At 42.2% G+C, this 23,954-nt stretch overlaps 1 protein-coding gene across 3 annotated transcripts in view; it reads left to right on the plus strand.

Annotated features, from left to right (window-relative positions):
- The window catches only part of ARID1A (AT-rich interaction domain 1A), a 122,454-nt gene that overhangs the window by 91,630 nt on the left and 6,870 nt on the right, over positions 1 to 23,954 (plus strand). For all 3 annotated transcript variants that reach the window (XM_081920482.1, XM_081920481.1, XM_081920480.1), the window contains 13 exons: positions 3,135 to 3,375; positions 4,202 to 4,291; positions 5,188 to 5,355; positions 6,285 to 6,606; positions 8,183 to 8,328; positions 8,422 to 8,531; positions 15,775 to 15,984; positions 16,436 to 16,640; positions 21,378 to 21,510; positions 21,637 to 21,806; positions 21,955 to 22,096; positions 22,855 to 22,980; positions 23,086 to 23,182. In XM_081920482.1, coding sequence (XP_081776608.1) covers positions 3,135 to 3,375; positions 4,202 to 4,291; positions 5,188 to 5,355; positions 6,285 to 6,606; positions 8,183 to 8,328; positions 8,422 to 8,531; positions 15,775 to 15,984; positions 16,436 to 16,640; positions 21,378 to 21,510; positions 21,637 to 21,806; positions 21,955 to 22,096; positions 22,855 to 22,980; positions 23,086 to 23,182 — 2,160 coding nt within the window. The remainder of the gene's footprint in view (positions 1 to 3,134; positions 3,376 to 4,201; positions 4,292 to 5,187; positions 5,356 to 6,284; positions 6,607 to 8,182; positions 8,329 to 8,421; positions 8,532 to 15,774; positions 15,985 to 16,435; positions 16,641 to 21,377; positions 21,511 to 21,636; positions 21,807 to 21,954; positions 22,097 to 22,854; positions 22,981 to 23,085; positions 23,183 to 23,954) is intronic.

The following is a 23,954-nucleotide window of genomic DNA, read 5'->3' on the forward strand; positions in this document are numbered from 1 at the left end:
AAATGTTGCAAGTGGAGTTTAAAGTAACATACAGTGTGTGTGTTAAAATCTTACTCAAAGATTTTAAATTGTATTGGTGAGTTTCTGTTTATTCTTCCTAGGTCAAAAGTGTATATTCTGAGTTTATAGCTAATGTGTTTGATTCTGTTAAGTTTGTGTATGAAACTCTGCCTTGGTTTTGTGGCACAGTTGTTTAACAATTCCTGCAAACGTGTGTGAGAGTGAAATGATGATTGTTATCATCATCATAATCAAATTTATTATCTGTCCTAATCCAGAAGATCCCAGAGCCCACTCTCCTGACCTGATAAGATCTGTAGGGAAGGAGGCAGTCTTACACATATTTGGGGTCTAGGTTGTTTAAGGCCTTGCACATTAGCATGAGCACATTGAATTGGGCACAGAAATGAACTGGTGACCAATGGCACTGTTTTAGAACAGGGATGAAGAAGTTATATTCAAGGGCAGCCCAGTGTAGAGTGTCCAAAGTCAGTCTGTCCAAAAGGGGCTGTAGCTGACAAACCACCCAGAGCTGGAAAGAAGACTGTAGCTGGACTATAACTTCCGTTATCCCTGACCATTGGCCTTCTTGACTGTGACTGGTTATAGAGTTGTAGTGCAAAACATAAGAAAAGCACCAGGTTGGAGAAGGCAGATACAGTCAGATTCAGCTAGGTGATACTTGAGATCTCACGTATCCCATTCAGCTCAGTGGGCCTTTCATATGAAAGATGCACTGAGCTGTGTGGTTTTACTCTGACTCTACCACAGTTTGCAGTGCGATGGAGTTCTTTTATCATTATTGTTTGTCTCCCTGCTATCCTCTTCTTTAGCCAAAGCTGGGTGGTGACGCAAGACTGAATTCTGTCCTGGAATCAGATCACCAGTTCATGACCAGTTCAGACAGACCTTGATGCCCTTTTTAAATGGAGCACAACCACAGGGGCTTTGGATTGGAATAACGACTAACTGTTTAATTATCAGGCCAAAAGAAATACTGTAGAATTCCTTGTGAACTATGAAATTGCCACAAGGCCTTTACCATTAAGAAATACTATAAAATTGACTTCAGTTTAATAATTTCAGACCAATGTTGTTGAGCATTTAAGAGTCTAAAGCTAGACTGAATATTGCTTTCAAGTTTAGCTTTCTCAGTTTAGACTGAGAGCATTGTTTTCCATCATACATGTGCTCATCAGTAGAGAGATCATAGGATCTCATAAAAGGTCTGTTTATAGGAATTTTATGAACAATCCCATCTTTCATTACAAGTACTTTCCTTGGAGAAACATAACATTCATAGTCTTGCAGGAAGTGATCTGCACGCAAATGGATGTAACAAATAGTCTGTTGTGGCACCCAAACTGTCTTAATGGATTGCAATGAAGAGCAGTGTATTGCTTCGTTCTTATGCACTTCTCCCATCACATGCCTGCTAGACTCATTAGTTGTTTGATCAGTCAGTCTTCAAGCATGACCCCCAATTAAGTGAAATTTAGGTATCTTGTAGGGCCACCACTCATTTCTCCTCCTTTTAACTAATAGTCAGAGCCTTATTGTACTGTATTTGCAAAGATCTGAAGTGTAGATACTGGAGATTGCATAGGATTTTGTTAGCTAATTCAGTATTATTTTACTCTGTGTAATTTGTGATGGAAGCTGCTTGTGTGTTTTGGAATTGGACAGCACTGAATTGCTTTCTTTCATACTTTCAGAGTGTGTGTTTCTGTAGTAGAGATAGGCAAGAAGCCATCAGTTAGGCTGCTTAAATGTCTTCTGAGAGTTCAGCATGGACACTTGGACAGCCTAGTTCTCCTTTTCCTTCTAAGCCCTGCTCCCACCTCCTGCTCTCTGTACTAGTCCTTCAGCTTTCTCAAGAAACAAAGCATTACCTTGGGGTAGCCGTTATCAGGAGGGTACTCTGCACTTCATGTCTACCCATAGCACACAAGCTCCATAGGTTGTCTACAAACTTAAGCTCCATTTCTCACATAATGAGTTCAGTTGGCTCTTTTTAACAAATAATGAATAAAAGCTCTGTATAACTCTTTCCTTCAGCCAGAGTGCTTCAACAAGGCAGCCAGACATATCATTCCCTCTCCTGCTTATGTATTCTCATTGTGGTGCATTGATTAAAAATGGGTGGTTCAAGTGCATCATGAAGTCCTTGCTGCCAAAATGCACGAATCCTGAGAAGCAAGATAATATAATGAAAATAAGATGGTTCTGTCTACCAGTGGATCACGCAAATGTTTTGTGTCATTCTGGTCAACCCATCACAGCAGAGACATTCATATAGAACTGAAAACAAAACTGAATTGGCATGCCTTGCTTTATAGAATCATTTGTGCAGGATGAAGAGACTGGAGACATTATCATTACCTTGCACATAGTATGGTATGATGAAGCAAAGTACAAGTAGGGAACTTATGACAAGAATCAAGGGGGCTTCAGTTGGAAGATTTGATAGAAATAAGTTGTAAAAATTGAACATTTAACAGGATGTACTATTGCTCATAAGACATACTTGTTGGTAAGTAATGCTGTAAAAAGCAGTATAATGGCTGTAAGTTGACAGATTTATGAAAGATGAGATCTTTCAGTATCAAGTTGGTGGCCTCTAGATCTTTTGGACTTAGGGTATTTTTTTTACTACAACTCCAGATGTCTTGGACTGCATCTGTGCTTGCTGGGGCTGTTGGGAGTTGTAGTCCAAAAAATCTGGAGAACACTAGATTGACAAAAGGTTAGTCAAAACTGGGAATCAGGAAATACTGCCTTTATTTTTAGGATGCCACTAGATTTGTTTCATTGAGATGTTGGGCATGATGGACTGTAACATCTCCTCTTGCACCCTTTGAGGGTAGTCCAAGATTTTCAAAATTACATCACTCCTGGTTACAGTCAGACAATTTCCAGTTCCATTTGGTAGCACATAAGTCACTGTTGCAACTGTAGGAATTGCTCATCTAAAGGATTTATTTCTACCCGGAACTATGTTGCAGCCTTCCTTATTGATAGCAACCTAGGTCTTCGTCTAAAGGAAAAATCCCATAAATTCTGTAGTAGATATATGTATAGTAGCATTCTCTCTCTTCTACTTGTGACATGCTTTCCTTTGTGTGTCTCTATAGGATCTCTCTGGTTCAATAGACGATCTGCCCATGGGTACAGAAGGAGCACTGAGTCCTGGCGTAAGCACATCAGGGATTTCTAGCAGTCAAGGAGAGCAGAGTAACCCTGCTCAGTCTCCTTTCTCTCCGCATACCTCTCCTCACTTGCCAGGCATCAGAGGACCTTCCCCTTCACCAGTTGGATCTCCTGCTAGTGTTGCTCAGTCACGCTCTGGCCCACTGTCTCCTGCTGCAGTACCAGGTAAAACTTTCTTTTTTACAGGCACAACCTTCTTAGTTTTAACAAACTGCTTATTTTAGGAAGGTGGTTAGAGTGTCTGACTGGGAGCGAGGAACCCCAGGTTCAAATCCATATTCAGCTATGTAGTCCACTGGGTGACCTTGGGTCTGTGATCTCATTATTTTGCAGCCTAACCTACCTCACAGGGTTATTGTGAGGAAGAATGGAAGTCAGGGTGGTGGTGATATAGAACAATGTAGAGGAAAGGTAGAATATCAATATTAGCAAGACATTACAAATAAATATGGGGTAGAGACATGAGTTCAGAACCCATGTCCAGGGTGACTTTGGTCTACTTCATTATCTGAATGAGAATAAAAAATTTTTATGTATAAATAAAATACATTTTATTACATGCTTTCATCTTTAAGGGATAAAGCAAGCTATGAGCCAGAAATCTCTTTCTTTATAAGTGGGGTGGGGAACCTCAGGCCTGGCTGAATGCAAGCCTCTAGGAGCCTCTGTCTGGTACATGGGACTCTCCCGAGGCCACATTCTCCACTGGGCCTTCTTTGGGACTTCCTTGAATGCTTTTGCCTGGCTGAAATGAGTTCTTCACCTATGATATTACTGCTTGCTTAGCTAGATGAAGTATGTGGTGGGTATAGAAATCTGTACTTTGGGGGTAACTCTACAGAGGTAAGAGCCACATCTGTAGCTCCACCTACTTTCCCCTCTGGCCCTGCCACTTTTTGTACCACTTTCAGGTTTGTCTTTTTTGAGCTGCTTTAGTGGGGAGTGGGGTGAAATGCGGTTCTTCACCATCAAATTTTTCTTTGTTGTGCAGGTAACCAGATGCCACCTCGACCGCCTAGTGGCCAATCAGACAGCATCTTGCATCCCTCCATGAATCAGTCAACCATAACTCCCGATAGAGGTGTGTGCATGTGTGCAATGACAGTTGCGCTGTTTTGCCTGGCTTCTTGTATATAGCAAACATCTCAGTGGTTCACGGATCAGTCCTGATGCACATGCCTAGCTTTTACATGATAATCTTCCATGAAAGGTGTAACTGGTGATTTACGAATTAGAGTAGGGAATTGGGACAGTCCTTAATGTGGAATGTGAACTAGAAACATACACAATGCTTTTGTGACAAACTTAGTTTTGCCATGGTGCAGTTTGCACCATTCTCCAAATTATGCTAGATACAGACACACCCACACACCCATACTTGTTTTCCTTTTGCCATTCCACCTCAGGTTATTGCTTACAACAGCCTTTCACAACCTGATGGCTTCCAGATGTTGGCGATTTCCAAACTCCCATCATCATAATCATTGGTCATACAGTCTGGGGTTGATGGGAGTTGGGAGTCCAAAATAGGTGCAAAGGTGCCCAATAGTAAACTCAAATGTAACCTCTTAACTATAGCGATCAGTGGGAACAATGCAAATTTGTCATTAGCATCTGGTACAGCTGGCTGTTGCTTGTTCTGTTTATTCATTGAAATAGGGTACCATGTTTCTTTTATTTTTGCCACCCCATTCTCACTATTCTCAGTGGGTTCAGATAACTTAGCAGTCATCATAAATAACTCCTCAAAGTGACAGCTACAAAATAAGAGTGTGCTGTGCCACAGTTATCATAAGACTAGGGAATTACCATGTGAGAATTTGTCATTGAAGTTTTTAAGCTATTAATGTGAAAACCTTACCAGGCGTGTCATTTATGAAGAATTTAGGATTTCCAGAACTAATTATTTTTAAAAATGTGTTTCGAACTGCATATGCTGCTTTTATAACAATATCCCTTGAAATCATTATTAATTAGGTTACATACAGAGGACTCCACAGATGCCCCAGTATAATTCCCCTCAGCCTGGGTCAGCCTTATCTCCACGTCAGTCTTCTGGAGGACAGATGCATGCTGGGATGGGACCTTACCAACAAAATTCCATGGGCAGTTATGGACCTCAGGGGGGTCAATATGGGCCTCAAGGTGAGAGTATTACACTTGTGTTTCAAATAAAATGCAGGAACAGTGAGCATGTGTTGTTTCTGTGGTTGGATAAAGAACACCTGCTTAAGACAATGAGATGCATGGGTAGAAAGCTTGAGCAGTCTTGTCTCTTGACCTACAAAGTTTGTGCTTACAGTTTTTCTCATGGATGTTGTTTATTGGATTAAAGTAAAGGGTGTGTGTGTTATGCCACTATTGCTGAATCTGAACTTGGGAGTGCCTAGGCATAAACTAAGTATCAACAGAAAACACTTAACAGAAGATTTTAAAAATGTGTGCTACAGTATTCATTTAGAAATTTTGGGAAATGGGGGGGGGGGGTTAAGTGTGACTTTGTCTCCACTTCATAGCCCTTAATTTTTTCATCAGTGCCCCATACTTTACTTGGCCAATACAGTTAGTTTTGGTAACCTAGCTAGTCATTTTAATATTTGGATCATTATTGATTAGTCCAGCCTTTGACAATGATTAGCTGATTAACTTAGTTATGAGATCTCTGGTGGGATGATCCATGGAAAGATTCCACATAATGTGGGTACTGCTTTGTGGTTGATATTGCAATGTGGCTGTGGTGTGTGTGTGTGTGTGTGTGTGTGAGAAAGAGAGAGAGAGAGAGAGAGAGAGAGAGAAAGAAAGAAAGAAAGAAAGAAAGAAAGAGAAAGAAAGAAAGAAAGAAAGAAAGAAAGAAAGAAAGAAAGAAAGAAAGAAAGAAAGAAAGAAAGAAAGAAAGAAAGAAAGAAAGAAAGAAAGAACTGATGTGGAATAGATTAACATTAGGACACTATTTTGTGAAGCCAACATTCTCCCGTCTTTTATCTTCCCTTGTAATATGCAGGCTCAAGATGCAAATGCAAGAATTGCCAGGATATTCTTTAGTCTTACTGATCATGCTCCCCTTTTCTCTGTAGGTGGATATCCCAGGCAGCCAAACTACAATGCTATGCCCAATGCAAATTACCCAAGTCCAGGAATGGGAGGAACCATGAACCCAATGGGAGCAGGGAGTCAGATTCATGGTCAAACTGGTGTACCACCCTATCCTGGGCTTCCTCCAGGGAGAGGATTGAGCCATGCTGCCATGGGGAATAGGCCCTATGGACCCAACATGGCAAACATGCCTCCCCAAGTAGGGACTGGGATGTGTCCTCCACCAGGTGGCAGGAAAGCACAAGAAGCTGCTGCTGCTGCTGCTGCTATGCATGCTGCTGCTGTCAACTCAATCCAGAATAGGTAAGCCATGGGGGACCCCTTACCTCTGTAACAGAATTTCCTAGAATTTCAGCTCTTTAAAACAATACCTCTTTAAATAAGTCATAATAGACTTCCCTAAATCCAGAGTAAAATACTGTTAGTCACCCTATTTGCAATACAGAAAAGGCAAAGGCAGTCTCAGATACTGGCACTGAATTATTACCAAAACACTCCAAAAGAATAGGGTGGAACTAAACATCTGTATTTGTATATATAATATCAAGTGTCGCAGGCCAGAGTAAAGAGGTATATCTTCATCTTACAGCAGAAACTGCATAATAAAGATGCCAGACACATCTTTGTGGGGAGGAAATTCCACAATTTAGGGGCTGCCACAGATGAGCCTCTCTCACGGGATACCATCCTCTAGGCTTCTGAGGGCACAGAACTACCAAGGCGCCCCCGCCCCCTGCTGATCTTAACACCAGAGAGGGGTTGTGGGAAGGACACATTTGGGGCCTAAGTCATGGTTAAATACCGTATTCAAGTCGGGGGGGAGAGACAATACTCTCCTAAAGCCACTTCCTTCCTTGCTTTCTCCCTTCCCGGCCTTGGGGGAGAGGACGGGGGACTATTCGTGGGGCGGGCACTGCTTTGCCATGCTCCTGGCGCTGTTTGCCTCGCGCTCCTGGCTGCATTCTGGGCGGGGGTGGGGGAGGCACGCTGCGTTGCCAGCGGCCTTTCCCCTTCCCTTCCCTGCTCTCTCCCTTCCTAGCCTTGAGACTATGTGCGGAGTGGGCACCACATTGCTGTGCTTCTAGCTGCACACTGGATCATTTTTGTAAGGTTGCGAATATAAGCCACACTTCAACTTTTCACGGTCAGAATTTGGGGGGGGGGGGAGTGTGGCTTATATTCGGGCCAATCTGGTACTAATATCAGACCTTAATTTGGGTCTGGAAACAAACTGACAACCAGTGGGGGTTAGGGAAGGCAGATGGGGTGGGTAGTGTCTTCTGTTGGATTATAATGGAATTCATTTTTCTGCTGTCCAACGTTACCTGGAAGAGACAATAAAATAAGTGGGGTGGGTTTCTTTCCTCATGTATTGGGAAGGCCTCTGCTTCAGTTGCATCTGGAGCATGTATACTCAGTGAGCAATATACACAGTATTGAGAAGCTTGGAGAAGAGGGCTGTGCCAATTTTAGGCGTGTCCAGTTGACAAGTGGTCGCCAATGGGTGGGTCCTTTTCAACCTGGAAGAAGGCAAAATGAGGATGGAATGGGGTGGGGTGCACTTTAATGCATTCCACCGATGCACATGGGGGCCAGGAATGGAACCCCCGCACAAAATGGTTGCCACCTGTATCTTGATGCTAAAAGGACTCAAAACCTTAGAAGAGCTGAACTTGCCTCAGTAGCCCAGATCTGAGTCTCACTTTTTCACCCACACAGCAAGTCAGAGATACACTAAGGAATGCCCACTATGGAGAAAGATCTCTTTAGTCTACCTGTTTGTGTAGGGAGTTTAATCAAGAAAAATCACATTATTAGCCAAGTGCTCGTTGGTAATGTACACAGTTGACTATTTCTAATATAGTTGTGTTGTTTTTAGGCCATCTGGTTATCCCCATATTAACCAAGGAGGCATGATGGGAACTGGGCCTCCCTATGGCCAAGGAATAAATAGCATGGCTGGCATGCTCAATCCCCAGGGCCCACCATATCCAATGGGTGGGAATATGGCCAACAATTCTGCAGGTAAGATGCTGTACCCAGTCGTTCTGCCCAAGTTCTTTGTGTTTTTGAGTGGCAAGCTGAAAAACATTTTCATGTTGGTGTTTGACTCTCTAGGGATGGCTGCAAGTCCTGAGATGATGGGACTCGGGGATGTTAAATTAACACCAGCTCCCAAAATGAACAATAAGGCAGATGGAACCCCCAAAACTGAATCCAAGTCGAAGGTAAAAAAAAAGTTTTCTGTAGCTGCTGCAGATATTGGGAGGTAGTTTGTCAGCACTGGTTTTTAAAGAAATGTGATCCTGGATTTTATTAGTGTGCATTTGACTCTATCTTATGTGATTTGGTTATGTTGAAAGTATGAGGCTTTTCTTGTTTTACCACCCATATTGTTGCTGAACAACATCATTTCCTTGTAGAGAGCTGCACTACCAACTTCATATGATTGCCAAATGAGGCACTTGTTTGTGCAAATTCAGAGAACACGTAAGCATTTATGGGGTTCTTTGAAGCTTGTTGGATTGTGCCTGGAACACACTTAGACTATGCCTGCGTAATATTCTCCTTTTTAAAGTAATGTGTATTGTACCTCTTGCCTGGGGTTTACCTCCAATAAATCATGGCCCTAAGGCATGAAGAGCTCTCCAGCTATACAAAGCTTTTCACTCCAAAGCACTTTATTCTATCCTTTGCTTGCATTCTGTTGCGTTATTGGACATTCTCTGTGGAATTAAGAGTAGAGTATCTTACGCATTTAGTCTATATTTCTAGTGTGTAGAATGGCCAACCACATGCCAGGTTATGTGGGATCAGCTTTCAAAGATGCACAGAAATGTATTTCTAGTTATGGGAGTCAACAGTCTTCCCCCATGAGAGCTTTGTAGCAGTGTTTATTATAATATCAGAAGCAATTATATTTGATTAGATCTAAATGACAAGATGCTGTGCGAGAATTTTTTAAAAAAGTATTTGTGGATGCTCGGACCCCAGAGCTTCATGCATCTTCTGTGTCTTTAGGACCTGATTTATAACTTTTATTTGTTTTTGTTTTTAAAAAATGGCAAAATTTCCAATATGTCCCTCAGTGCCAACCTGAATTAGTGTATAGTTCTTCTTCTGATGATGTATCATAGAGGGTGGGATTCAAAAAGAGCTATTGCAAACAGGGTTTGAAATCCTTATTAAGTGGAAACTGTAGTTACTGTTTGTGTCACCAAAACACTTTAACTGTGGTTAAGGAAGAAAGAGAGAGTTGGCTCCAGAGTAGATAAGGGGTAGGAAGCACATCGTATCTGTGGCCTGCTCATATTCTGATTTTACATCTGCGCCAGCCCAAGTAGATGTGGCCTTGGACAATTCTATGCAGAATGTCTCATTCATATTACATGTTACATTGGCGCCTCAACTTTCACCAATCTGGAATAGAGATATATTTCCCTCAAGGATTATTATAACCCTCAAATGTTAATTTTAATGATAAGGGAAATGCAGTGATTTTATATTTTTCTTCTGCCAGACATTTGGTTCTTAGAGAATTAGCTTCTTCAATGTTCTACAGTAGCAACCTACTTGTAAGGTTAACAACTCTTTATATGGGATCCTAACTCAATTTGTCAATTGTATCAAATAGGGCAGTGGCCAGGAGGTTGTCATCCTGGTGCCAAAAAGCCTTGCAGGATTCTCCCCATACCTTTGTTATTTTTAATTGCAACAAAGTAGAGGAATAGTAAAGGAATAGTAGAGCAGTTTAATAAAGCTTTGTTCTTTTTCTCAGTCCAGATCTAACTACAGTAGTGCTGTTGTAGTACTAAACAAGGAGCCTCATAGTTAGTGCTTCAGAGAGTCTTCCTTGTACCCTTCAGACTTCCTCGTAGCAAAATACTGACATAGCTAAGCAAGTTAGCTTCATTGATCTTTACTAAGCTAGATAGGGTCTGTTTTCAACTCTGTGGCAAATAAGCCTGGTTCCTTTAAACTCAAACTGCTCTTAGACTTTGATTACCTGGTACCTCCCACAGCTTTCTGCTTTAAAGACTGCAGTTCCAAGTGTTTGAGGTTGGAGCCATAAGGAAAGGGACTAATGCAAAAATTCAGTGTACATTTCACAAAGAAATTTTTCTTACATTTTCTTAATGCTCAGACAATTGGACCATTACCTAGTCCCATTAAACTCCCCCCCCCTAATGTTTGTTCAACTAGTCTAAAATTCACTGGGGAGAGTGATCCTCTCATATGTTGGATCAAATGAACCTTCCCTGTCTCTTAAATGAAATAATTCCCTGTTTTTCCTGGGGCAGCTGTTGCCTTTTCTTCTGCAGTACAATCTTCCTGCAGTGGGAGAAAAGTAAGAGAAGAACAATCTGTCTAGGTCAGGGGTCTGCAACCCGTGGCTCCGGAGCCGCATGTGGCTCTTTTACACCTTTGCCGCGGCTCTGGGGTGGATACTAGCGAGGGGAGGAGGCGCATTGTGCGCCCCGACACTCCCCACTGTGGCGGGCGCTGTACTGACTGTGACATCGCATGGGGCGGTGCGTGCGTTAGTCACGCACTGTCCCAACGTCACCTTCCCGCCAACCCGCCCGCTACATTGTAAGGGGCATGTACGCTGGACACTGTTTTGAAGGGGAGTGAAGAACACATACACACACACACACAAAAAGGTAACTTGTTAATTTAGCGTTTATTTCTATGAGGAGGAGTAATTCTGAGGGGTCAAACAAAGAAATAATAAAAAAGGTGACAAAAAAGTTATTTTTATAATGACGAGTTTTGCGGCTCCCAGTTTTTTTTTCCTTCGGAAACGGGTCCAAGTGGCTCTTTTTGTCTTAAAGGTTGCAGACCCCTGGTCTAGGTAGTGGCTAGAATGCCATATGGGTTCGACTTGATACATCTTAGGAGCCCCAAAGGAACATTATCAAAACTGATTACCAACTTCTTTGGCTGGGAACTTGCATAGACAGCAAAGTTATCTTGAGGATTCTGACCCTGACAAAGGAAGCAACTTTGACCACTAGTTGTCTAACTTTAGTTTGTCCTAAAGTCTTCTTTCATTGCCTTTGTTTGGTGAAATGCCTTTCACTTTAACTAATGCTGATCCAAGACTTGCGACTATTTATCTCAGAACCACTGGCAGTCATCTTTGAGAATTCCTGGAGAACAGGCGAAGTCCCGGCAGACTGGAGGAGGGCAAATGTTGTCCCTATTTTCAAAAAGGGGAAAAGAGAGGACCCAAATAGTTACCGCCCAGTCAGTCTGACATCAATACCAGGGAAGATTCTGGAGCAGATCATTAAGCAAACAGTCTGTGAGCACCTAGAAAGGAATGCTGTGATCACCAATAGTCAGCATGGATTTCTGAAAAATAAGTCATGTCAGACAAACCTGATCTCGTTTTTTGACAGAATTACAAGCCTGGTAGATGAAGGGAACGCAGTGGATGTAGCCTACCTTGATTTCAGCAAGGCATTTGACAAGGTGCCCCATGATATTCTTCTAAGGAAGCTGGTAAAATGCGGTCTTGACTATGCTACCACTCAGTGGATTTGTAACTGGCTGGCTGACCGAACCCAAAGGGTGCTCATCAATGGTTCCTCTTCATCCTGGAGAAGAGTGACTAGTGGGGTGCCACAGGGTTCTGTCTTGGGCTCGGTCTTATTCAACATCTTTATCAACGACTTGGATGATGGACTCAAGGGCATCCTAGTCAAATTTGCAGATGACACCAAACTGGGAGGGGTGGCTAACACCCCAGAGGAAAGGATCACACTTCAAAACGACCTTGACAGATTAGAGAACTGGGCCAAAACAAACAAGATGAATTTTAACAGGGAGAAATGTAAAGTATTGCACTTGGGCAAAAAAAATGAGAGGCACAAATACAAGATGGGTGACACCTGGCTTGAGAGCAGTACATGTGAAAAGGATCTAGGAGTCTTGGTTGACCACAAACTTGACATGAGCCAACAGTGTGACGCAGCAGCTAAAAAAGCCAATGCAATTCTGGGCTGCATCAATAGGAGTATAGCATCTAGATCAAGGGAAGTAATAGTGCCACTGTATTCTGCTCTGGTCAGACCTCACCTGGAGTACTGTGTCCAGTTCTGGGCACCACAGTTCAAGAAGGACACTGACAAACTGGAACCAAAATAGTCAAAGGCCTGGAAACGATGCCTTATGAGGAATGGCTAAGGGAGCTGGGCATGTTTAGCCTGGAGAAGAGGAGGTTAAGGGGTGATATGATAGCCATGTTCAAATATATAAAAGGATGTCACATAGAGGAGGGAGAAAGGTTGTTTTCTGCTGCTCCAGAGAAGCGGACACGGAGCAATGGTTCCAAACTACAAGAAAGAAGATTCCACCTAAACATTAGGAAGAACTTCCTGACAGTAAGAGCTGTTTGACAGTGGAATTTGCTGCCAAGGAGTGTGGTGGAGTCTCCTTCTTTGGAGGTCTTTAAGCAGAGGCTTGACAACCATATGTCAGGAGTGCTCTGATGGTGTTTCCTGCTTGGCAGGGGGTTGGACTCGATGGCCCTTGTGGTCTCTTCCAACTCTATGATTCTATGATTATCTGACTTGTATATTCATTTTCAACAATAGTTGTGAAAGCAGGTTACCCTTCCAGAAAAATAAAATGACAGTAATAACAATACAGTGTTGTAACAGTGACAGATTAAAAAATGGACAGCTAGTATTAAAGAAACATCTTAATAATAAAAGGCTTGCCTGAAGAGAGATATTTTAACAGTTCATTGGTAACAGATTCCAGAGCTTGGGGGCCACCAGCAAAACAGCTGCTTGGATGGTGGCCACTAGCCTGATACATGGTGGGAGTGCAAAGAGGTATTCATCCTTACATCTCAAAGTATATGGCAACAGGTCATGTGCTTCCAGACTTGGAAAAATCTGCATACTATCATTGATCAGTTGCTTGAAAGTTATATTAACACCCCCTTCTTTCTATTTTAAAACTCAAAGCTGTGCAAGCACTGTGTCTCACACTATTGCTGTGACATAGTGCATGTAGTTTGCTCCTCCAAAGAGAAGTTGGCTAACAGAATTAGGAGACATCTGGATGTGGGTGTTCCGTTTTTCACCCCTGATGTTTCCTACATCTCTTACAGACTCTTAGCAACAGTGGAGCTTCTCTTTCTGTCTAAATCCTTACTTCTTCCCCAGGCCAGTTTGTCATTGTCAAGAGGTTTTCCTTCTGGCCTGTGTACAACTATATTCAGATAATACTGGGCTGACCTACATCCATATTTCATGCTTTTTAATGAAGTTCTACCATCTTTATAACCTCCTGCTTTTACTACAGATCTCTTAGTTCCTTGGTTGTCTCTTTACTGAATGGTTGTGTTGCTAGTTTCTCTTCATTGACTTGTTTCCATTATTGCTTCTTTGCTCAAAGACAGAATATTTTGGGATTCTCACACAGTGTTACTGAACTTGCTTTGACTGGTCTTTTAACACCAGGTTGGTGTTCTTCATTACCAAGCCTTTTTGCAGTGAGAGACCAGAAATGTTAACTAGTTCCTTTACTGCCAGAAGATCTGATGTTTGTGAGAGAAGTTGGACATACCAGTGAATGTGTTTGTCTGCACCAGTTCATAGATGCTGGCCCTTCTCCTTCTTGTATGTGAACTTACAATTCAGCAGCCTGCATTTCAGAAACATACAATATGTGTTTACTGAAGAGTGCTCTTCATAGCATCTTGATTCTTCTGGGAGCTGCGTGAGGGACAATTTAAATAGGGCCATGCCTTACAATTCTGAGAAAGTTTTACTATTTGGCATACCCATTTCTGTGGTTTATGAAAGGAAATTCACTGGTGAGTCCAGGCTTCTTCTCTGTAAGGATTCAATGAGGCTGCAGCTTTCCCAAAACTCCTGTGACGTTTTGTTTGTAAATATTATATTTCTCTTTCAACACCCATAAAGATAATGTCTGAACTTCTGCTGGAGCCCATTATATTGGCTTTTTATTTTATTGGCTATTCACTTGTTGCATAATCACTGTAACCAGCAAGACTTGAATCTAGATGATTATACTTCATTTTTCTGGCACATTTGTACTGAAATTAAACTTTCATAGGATCTCAGCCATCTTTAGATGCACCATACTTCTGTAATCAGCTTTATTTCATAAGTTGTACTGCTTGAACATAGTTTCTAGGGTTAACACTTTTTTTACATTTGTTTCTAAGACTTGTTTTTACAGTGTTTTAGTTTGTATTTAGCATACATGCAATTTTATTTATTTAATTTTTCCTGTACTGCCTTTCTGCAACCTGCCCCCTCCCCATGCAAAGTGGCTGACAAAAATAACCAAACGAACAAATTAACCAAAATCCTGTATTGGTAAACAGAGCAGCAAATACAGTATCAGCACATCAATAACTAGCATTATAAAAAGAAAATTCAAGGCACTTTTAGTAGCCATCAAATAAAGCAGAAAATCGAGATTAATTCAAATTAAACAATGAGACTACAATAAAACAACAATAATGGAAACAGAAAGCTAATTAATATGAATTCAGAGTAATTAATCAACAAATGCATGGATGAGGACAGAATTCATTTCAAGTCTAAAAGATTTAAAAAGAGGCTAGACATATATTCATCAGGTGGAGTTGCATCATTTGGGCATGGTCCACTGTCTAGTAGCAACCTGCATAACCTCTGGAGATAAGTACATCCAAGAAAGCTTGTTGATGGCTCAGCTGCTGAGCAGGTTCATATAAGAGCAGGCAGCCCTTAGGGTACCATGGTGCCAGATGATGTAGGGCTTTATAAATTAAGACCAGCCCTTTGAATTGTACCCAGAAACAAACTTGAAGACCACAAAGGTATTTGAATATGGATGTAATGTGTTGATTCCAAAAGATAAAAGAAGAAGAGTTTGGAATTGATATCCCGCTTTATCACTACCCTAAGGAGTCTCAAAACAGCTAACAATATCTCCTTTCCCCTCCTCCCCCACAACAAACACTCTGTGAGGTGAGTGAGGCTGAGAGACTTCAGAGAAGTGTGACTAGCCCAGGAACTACATGTGGAGGAGCGGTGATGCGAACCAGGTTCACCAGATTACAAGACTACCACTCTTAACCACTACACCATACTGGCTAGATTCATGACTAGTTAATGACCTGGCTATCATATTCTGAAATAGTTGTGAAGTTTTCAGAGAGACAGCTGTACATATAATGCACTGCAGTAATGAAACCTGGATGTTACTAAACTGCAGTGTCAGTGTCATCTTTGCAGTAAAGGACCAATTTGTAATTATTGTACAACTGATGTTAACCTAGATTTCCACAATGTACTTAGACTGAAGTAGGGTGGGTGCGCCTACATCAGAATGGTGTCATTGCTTTTCTCCCTGCATTATGTGGTGATATCCGAAAACCTACCTTTTCTCAGATTGCTTTTAAATTAATGTGCTTCTTCCTCTCTCTTTTTTCTCTAGAAATCCAGCTCCTCTACTACTACAAATGAAAAGATTACTAAACTATATGAGCTGGGTGGTGAGCCAGAAAGAAAGATGTGGGTAGATCGCTATTTGGCTTTCACTGAAGAGAAAGCAATGGGCATGACCAATCTTCCAGCTGTGGGCCGGAAACCCCTAGACCTGTATCGGCTCTATGTCTCTGTGAAGGAGATTGGAGGGCTGACTCAAGTGAGTTAACTTAAGCTTGTATCTGTTAAGATTCCCTTTCTCAGGTCCGTCTTACACACAACACACGTTTATGTATCTTATTAACCCTGGATGGATGCACAAGGCCACATCTAATTCATAAATTCCCTGCCCTGATAAGCAGAATTCTTGATAGGTTGATTCAGTTTTTTTATTCACATTACTACATCAGTTTGGGTTAGTAATACTACTGTTAGTGCTCCCTCCCCTCTTGAACTTGTGTTTTTATATTCCCCCCCCCCCTAAGATGGACAATAAATTGCTTATTGCTTTTTTATAAATCCTTTGTTATGAGAAAGGAAACTGGTGATTTGTATTTGAGTTTCCTTACTTTCCTAAACACTGCTTGAGAAGGGTATCACTTTGCCTGTGGCATGCTTTAGAAAGGAGATGTGACTTGGATTTAAAAGTTGGCTCTTCTGGCTTTGTGCAGGTTAACAAAAACAAGAAATGGCGTGAGTTAGCAACCAATTTGAATGTGGGTACCTCCAGCAGTGCAGCTAGCTCTCTGAAGAAGCAGTACATCCAGTGTCTCTATGCCTTTGAGTGTAAGATTGAGCGAGGAGAAGATCCTCCCCCAGACATCTTTGCAACTGATTCAAAGAAGTCACAACCCAAAATACAGCCTCCATCTCCAGGTGAGTCAACTTTGACTTCTGAAGTGTTGAATTCATCCTGTCTTGCAATGTCTAGATCAGGGTCTAGTAGGCCACACCCTGTATGGATATATCACAGTTGCTCAACAGGGTCCTTATTCTACCAGAATGTGGAACTGTGGCAGTTATATATTTTTATAAGGCATATTTACAAATGTGATTTATCTAGGAAGCCTTTCTGCATTTGTAAAGGTGTTAGAGCCTCATTGAGAACTGGAGGTGGCTTTTGCCTGCTCCAGGCAGGGTAGCTCTTTCAGATAAAGGATGGCATGTTGGGATTATACACTGATGTAGAAACAGTTGACTTTTCTTTCTGTTGTTCGCTTAGGACTTGAAAACGTCTTGCTGTATATCTCAAATTTGACACCTTGTTTTTTAGAACCCAAAAGTATGCTTTATAAGGCTGGAATGATAGATTTAGTGCTGATACGTTGCAGATTTCTCATGGGTTCATGGTTTGGATCAAAAATTTTGGTATCTGATCTAGAACTTGAGAAGACCTGGTTTCAACATATCATTCACTTCTTACATATAATGTTGTGTCCTTACACAGCTGCCTGTAGAATCACAACATGCTGCTCAACTGAATGGGCCAAATATGATGTGTGCTAAATGTCTTTTTTCTGTTAGTAGTCCTGTGGTACTCATTGTATCTCTGCAAACCACATAGCTGTGACTTTTCTAGCAGCCTGGGATTGTTGCAGTGAAGGGTAGGACTCGTGCGAGAAAAATGGAACCAAGACTAACAGTTGGCTTAAATACACTGCTTCTGCTGTATTAATGTTCTTCAACATACTAGCTGTCTTAATGTTTGAAGAGCTCTAATCCATATACTTGAATTTTTTTAAAAAAAGACTAATATCCACTACAAATTGGGCACTGTAAAAAAAATGTTTTTCTTTCTCCCCCACCCCTTCACTGTGAAGGTAAGCACTGCTTTTTCTTAAGGTAAACACTGCTGTGATTGAAGTTCTTTTGCTTTTATTTTTTACTTATGCTGACCAATCCTTGTTTCGTGAAAATTTCTCAGAACTTTGATAATCTATTATACTCCTGGCCATATGTGGGGGGAGAAGGTGGGAATGTGAGCCCAAGGCTTACAGTGGCTCCTTACTGCTCAGTAAACCATGGTTTAACATGACTTGCAAGCACGGCCACTGTGTTACTATCATGGTTGTGGAAATCGATTGGGGGGGCATATTAAAGAATTGTGACAAGGCAGCACTGTATGCCTGTAGCTACATTCTGAAGTAAGTTCCTTCACAGCAGCATGATGGAGAACAGTTGACACGTCAGAGGTTTTGGGGGCTGACGTATCAAATAGGAATGACATCCAGCGGCCAACCAAAAATGTATTAGGAGTTGTGTTACATAAGATCAGGTGATTTGTCCATCAAATCCAGTGTTGTCATCTCTGGCTGGCAGTGGCTTTTCAGGATGTCAGATGAGAACTTTCCCATTACCTGCTACATGATCCCTTTGACTAAAGATGTCACAGGTTGATCCTGGGACCTTTGGTCCTCAAATCTAATTGGTGCCTACAAGAGTCTTAATTTGACCTGTGAGACTGTTCCCCTCAAGCCACATCCACTCGCTCCAAACCTGGCATCGTATATGTCATGTGTGAGGTAGATAAATACTACAGAGGAACAACCAGGAGCCTTTGAATGAGTTCCTTCTTGTTCCTTGGCAAATGGGACTTGTATTCATCATATTTTAAATTGGATGCCAAATACAAGCTCTGCTGGGATTGTTTCGACATGGGAGTTCCCAAGCAGAGCCAGTCCCTGCTAAAAGTGTGGCTTAAAGTCACAATCAGCTGGTTGGCATTCACTTCAAGCCCCAATTGGATTGACTGGGATCTGCGTTTGCTGTGCAGCTTGAGTCCAAGCCTCCTTGCAAAGGAAAAATGGATCACCTAATATCATGGTGATGGCATGCCTGTCAGAGTAGGGCAGCCAGAGGTGGCAGAACTCAGGATCCAGAACTCTGACCAGATCATGTTCCTCACCCCCCTGCTGTACAATGAAGACGTACTATTCCACGAAACAATAGTCCCTCATTTGGAATCATTCTGTATATTTGAGCAGTCCAATACTGTTCGGTTGCTGAATGCACTAGCTGGGATTCAGTAAAAATATCACTGAGAGTAGTGATGTGCTCTTGCTCCCTGCTGGTGACCCAGTCTGAAATCCATTGCTGGAAGAGGACATGGTGGGAATTTGAGATAGACATCATAGGATCTGTACCTACCGTTTTCCTGCTGCTTTGTTCCCCTTCTCTTGAGCAAATGGATATCCTTCCAGTCTTCTGCTCTCTGCAGTGTGAATCCTTTTCATATTCAAATACTGTGGCTGCTTATTCTGAGTAAAAGTAGTGGAGAGGATGCATAGCAACAGCATCATTTGAACCTGAACCTCCTGGACAGTAATTTTTGTTGTTGTGAGAAGGTGTGGTGACATGTTGCTTGGAGTATCCAAGAGACACGCTATCTATCCCACACCACATGAATGAGGGGATGCCCCTGTGGCAAATTATGTGATGGAGGCATCAGGGATACAGGTGTCATTTTGGCTGTCAACATTACGGTTTCATAGGGTTATATCCAGTCCTAGTTCTGTTCAGGGTGGATCAATTGAAATTAATGCACATTACAAACTAAGGTCCATTAATTACAATAGGTCTGCTCTAGAACTCAGTTGGATAAAACCCATCATCCCTAACCCACCACCTCAAAAATAATGGTTGTAGGTTTCATTTGCTGCATTTATTGTATACAGCTTCTTATTGCATTTTTATTGTAAAGCCTCTCCAGGAAAGTTTGTTTGAAGGGTGAGGCTGCATATGAATTTAAAAACTCATAAGTACATTAATTGGGAATAACAAACCAGCTCATTTTTGCTGTGTTGACCAAAAACTGTAGTGGGACAGGAAACCATTGAACATTTACATTGCAATAATGCTGTTAATCTCCAAAGTGCCGCAGTATTCCTTGTAGTTGCCGTGAGATGCTACCATAGAACTTATTACCCCTTTAAGAGGTGTACAGCTCCAAAAACTGGCTCTTGGCTGATTTACCTGCAGGCCTCTTTTAACTAAATGTCCTGTGTTGCTTTGGTTTCTGTTGGCTTCTGTTGAAAAGCTAATGCTTGTGGCTGGAAAAAGCCATGTTCCTGTGGTTGTATGGGGCTGATCTGTGCACTTAGGGGTATATCTGAAGGGGTAAACTTGCAGTTACAGCAAATAGCTCGCTTGTGGAAGATGCCAGGGTTCTCCAGCCAGTAAAACCCCCCTATTTATTGTGTGTGGGTTTGTGGTGCTAGGTCCTGATTTGCTTTACCACTCTCCTTAAAGCATTTGTGGTGCTAAACTCCTCCTTACAGTGCTGCACAAGTAGTGTGTTAGATGCTGCCTCCTGGACTGCTACAGCATAAGCTTGTTCTTTCTCTCCCCTCCACGATTCCCCCTCCCTTCCCCAATCCCTTTCAGCTTTTTTTGGCTCCTGGTTATGAATGAATGGCTGGCAACATGTGCCCTGGGAAGTGCAGCCAGTTAGGCTTGAATTCACAGTGTATGGAATTGGCATCCCTCCAGCAGTTTGTAAATTTGTGAGTTGGGAGGGACAGCAGGGGGTGGGGACGAACAACAAATGGCAGCGACACAGGGAATGTCTCGAAACCTCTTCCTGCTGATGTCAGTGTATTAGAATGCAGCAGCGACTTTGCTTGTTGGATTCCCAGGGGAACGGAATGGAGCTGAAAGGCTAATGAATGGGGAGAGGGTGTGAGGGGAGGGGTTATGAATGAAGCTCCCTGCTGGGCTTGCCTCTGCCCTTCCTTCTCAGGAGATGTCCCCAGACTGGGAGGGAGCAGCGGAGCAGAGGGAGAGGGTGCCAGGAAGGTGGGGCGTAAACAAACATGACCTGTAGCTGACCTCTAGAGGATTTTAATGAATAGCTGAAATGACTCATCAACTTGCAAGGCTGAGGCAAGGGATATCAGTGCCGAAAATGGTAACTAATGGAAACCTTAATTAAGAGTTTGGCTTTCGCTAGCTGCTAGGAGTGTATAAATCTGAGAGATGGCACCATTAGAGGCTGTGGTTGGCCTGGAACAGCAGAACTCAATAAACTGCACAGCTGGCTTTTTGATATTGTATACCTGGATTTTCAGACAGTTTCCAGTGTCGAACGGTCCAGAGTAGCTGCTTGATACCTTTTCCTTAGCCTTCTATAGAAGAATTTTTCTTGGACTTCCTGGGAAGGCTCCAATGGAGATGCCCTGTGCTGTGCTTTTAGAACCTTTTACTTTAGGCGCTTGAACTAGGAGTTGGGTGTTTAATCTGCCATCAACATGCATTTCTTGGTCATGTGCAAAACTGGACCATACTGATGCGGAATTGCCTCCCTGCCTAAAGATGCAGTACAGAACATTGTTTCTCCTAGGAGACTATTTTGTGGGCTAGTTCACAGCACCTTTCAGTTAAGCCTAGCAAATTTGGGTTAATAGTCACAGGCATTATGGTGTGTAGGAAAGAGCAAGTTCTGTTATAAAAATGATGACCATTGACTCCCAATATATCCTAGGATTTCAGGAAGTCGCACTTCCCTGTTCAAGAATTACTACCTTTGAGAGTTTGCATTGCTATAAAATCCTTCAAGGTTTTTTCTTAATAGCTTCTATTTACCATGGAGCTGATACCTCTCTTCTCTACTTGCAGCTGGTTCAGGCTCCATGCAGGGCCCTCAGACACCTCAGTCCACCAGTAGCTCCATGGCAGAAGGAGGAGACTTGAAGCCCCCAACTCCTGCATCTACGCCACACAGTCAAATGCCCCCCTTGCAAGGCATCAGGTATTCCGCAGTCAACTTCCTACTACTGACAAATGCCTAAAGGCTGCTGTGCCTGGCCGTGGCTTTTCTAATAGATTGCATTGATTGACGTCCATGTTAAAACAGTTCCTCCTTTTGTTGGCTCAGGAGTAACTCAGTAGGCCTTCAGGACACCTTTCCCGATGGCAGTGACCCTACTTTCCAGAAGAGGAACTCCATGACTCCAAACCCAGGGTACCAGCCCAGCATGAATACTTCTGACATGATGGGTCGCATGTCCTATGAAACAAAGGATCCATATGGCAGTATGAGAAAAGGTGATGTTATCTTTCATACTATACCACAGAGCCATTAAACTCTCTAATCCCATGAAAGGGGCTTTGGAACAAAATAGCTTTAATTTATGTCCAATATAGCTTCATGTCTTCCTGCTGAAGATTGATGGTTTCCTTTCTCCACTTTCAGGAAGTGATCCCTTTATGTCCTCAGGGCAGGGCCCCAACAGTGGTATGGGTGATCCTTATAATCGTGCTACAGGTCCAGGGATGACTAATATGGCCATGGGGCAGAGGCAGCATTATCCTTATAGCCCTTATGAGAGAGTGAGGTGAGTATTCACCCTCAATGCATTGATTCTATTATTGATTGATTGATTTATCCATCCATCCCACCTTTCCCCTAGAACAAGGCAGTTCTCAAAAATGAAAACAGATACAGACCCTATGTTCCTATACCAAGCAAATCACAGTTATGCAAATATTTGCTAAATGAACACAGCATTTTTCTCCCAGAAATATCAGTTTTCACAGAATTTATGTGTCTCAGGTTTGGGTTTACAGGTGAATATGTTTTTTCAGGAGTATGTAAGTGGCAGGAGGGCTGGATATGGGCAAGGCAGGCTTTGAAGGATTGTGGTGTTAGTGGAACAGGACTAGAAAATGTGACAGATGAGGTGATGGCTGGACTCTGTTTCCTGAACTATGGAGCCTTGCATGAGCACCACCCCACCTTGTCAGACAATGAGGACTAGAAATTCTACAAGGAATGAGAAATTTAAAATTCTATACAAAATGTACAAGATTGTACAGAACTGCAGAAGGCAAAGAGAGCCCTGGTTCTGTAACATGCATTATATTTATTTGCAGTGGTGATTGTGCTGTTAGGTCAAGTATGGGGAAACAGTAGCCCTCCAGATGTTGGACTACAACTCTCACCATCCCTGGCCATGCTGACTGGGGATAATGGGAGTTTGGAGTCCAAAAACATCTGGAGGGCTACAGGCTCCCCATCCCGTGTTAGATTATTTCTTTGTAGATGAGGGCTAGAATTGCTTATAGTGTGAGGGTGTGCTGTGCTTTCCTTCAGGACTGAAGCTGGAATGGGACCTGAAACCAATTTAGGAACCGGAACACCCCAGCCCAACATCATGCCTTCCACTCCTGATTCAGGGATGTACTCCCCAAGCCGATATCCTCAGCAGCCACAGCAGCGGTAGGTTCCAGTATGCCTCTGTTGTGTCAGCAATACAGTCACAATAGAATTCCATGGTGTTCTGTGCATCTGGGAAGAAAACTAATACTTTCATCTTTTCTGCAGACATGATTCCTATGGCAATCAATTTCCCACTCAAGGTACATCCTCCAGCAGCCCCTTTCCTAGCCAACAAACCACCCTATATCAGCCACAACAGCAGGTGAGCTCCCTGAGGTTTTGCAATTCAACTGATAAAGATTGTGGTGGTTGCGACCTATGAGCAGCCACAGAAGGGAAGGATAGTAATGGCTTAGTTCAGTGGTTCTCAAAAGGAGTGGCATGTGCGGCGGGAAGATTCAAGGAAAATAAAATAAACATTTGAATATTTCAGTGTAGTATTGTATCAAAATATTGGGGGGGTTTACAAACAGAAACCGTATCCATGCCTCTATTCAAGATTATTGGCTCTGCAACATATTGTTGTGAACAGAGATTTTCAGCTCTGACAAATATGAAAGATCAAAAAGATGCAGGCTTCCTCAGCCTCGGCCCTCCAGATGTTTTGGGACTACAATTCCCACCATCCCTGATCACTGGTCCTGCTAGCTAGGGATCATGGGAGTTGTAGGCCAAAAACATCTGGAGGGCCGAGGTTGAAGAAGCCTGGAAAAGAGAAACACTTCTTTGTATTGATGAGATGAAAGTTTCTTTTTCTCAAATTAGACATAATATAACTGATATTATCCTGCAAAAGCAAGCTTACACTTCTCATTGAGTTTGTATACATACTTAAGCTACATATGTAAAAGGCTTGTTTATAATTATATCATGTTCTTATGTAGCTGCGCTGTTTTATGCTTTCTTGATTTCCTATGATCATATTATAAAGTAGTTGTGTTCTGTGTTAAATCAAGCACTGCTACTTGTTTCTTCTTTTCCAATGTATTTCTTATCAATAAAAAATTTGGTGTGGTAAGGTAAAAAATTATCTT

The sequence above is a fragment of the Podarcis melisellensis genome (genome assembly GCF_964234715.1).
Source record: "Podarcis melisellensis genome assembly, chromosome: 8".
Classification (NCBI taxonomy): domain Eukaryota; kingdom Metazoa; phylum Chordata; class Lepidosauria; order Squamata; family Lacertidae; genus Podarcis; species Podarcis melisellensis.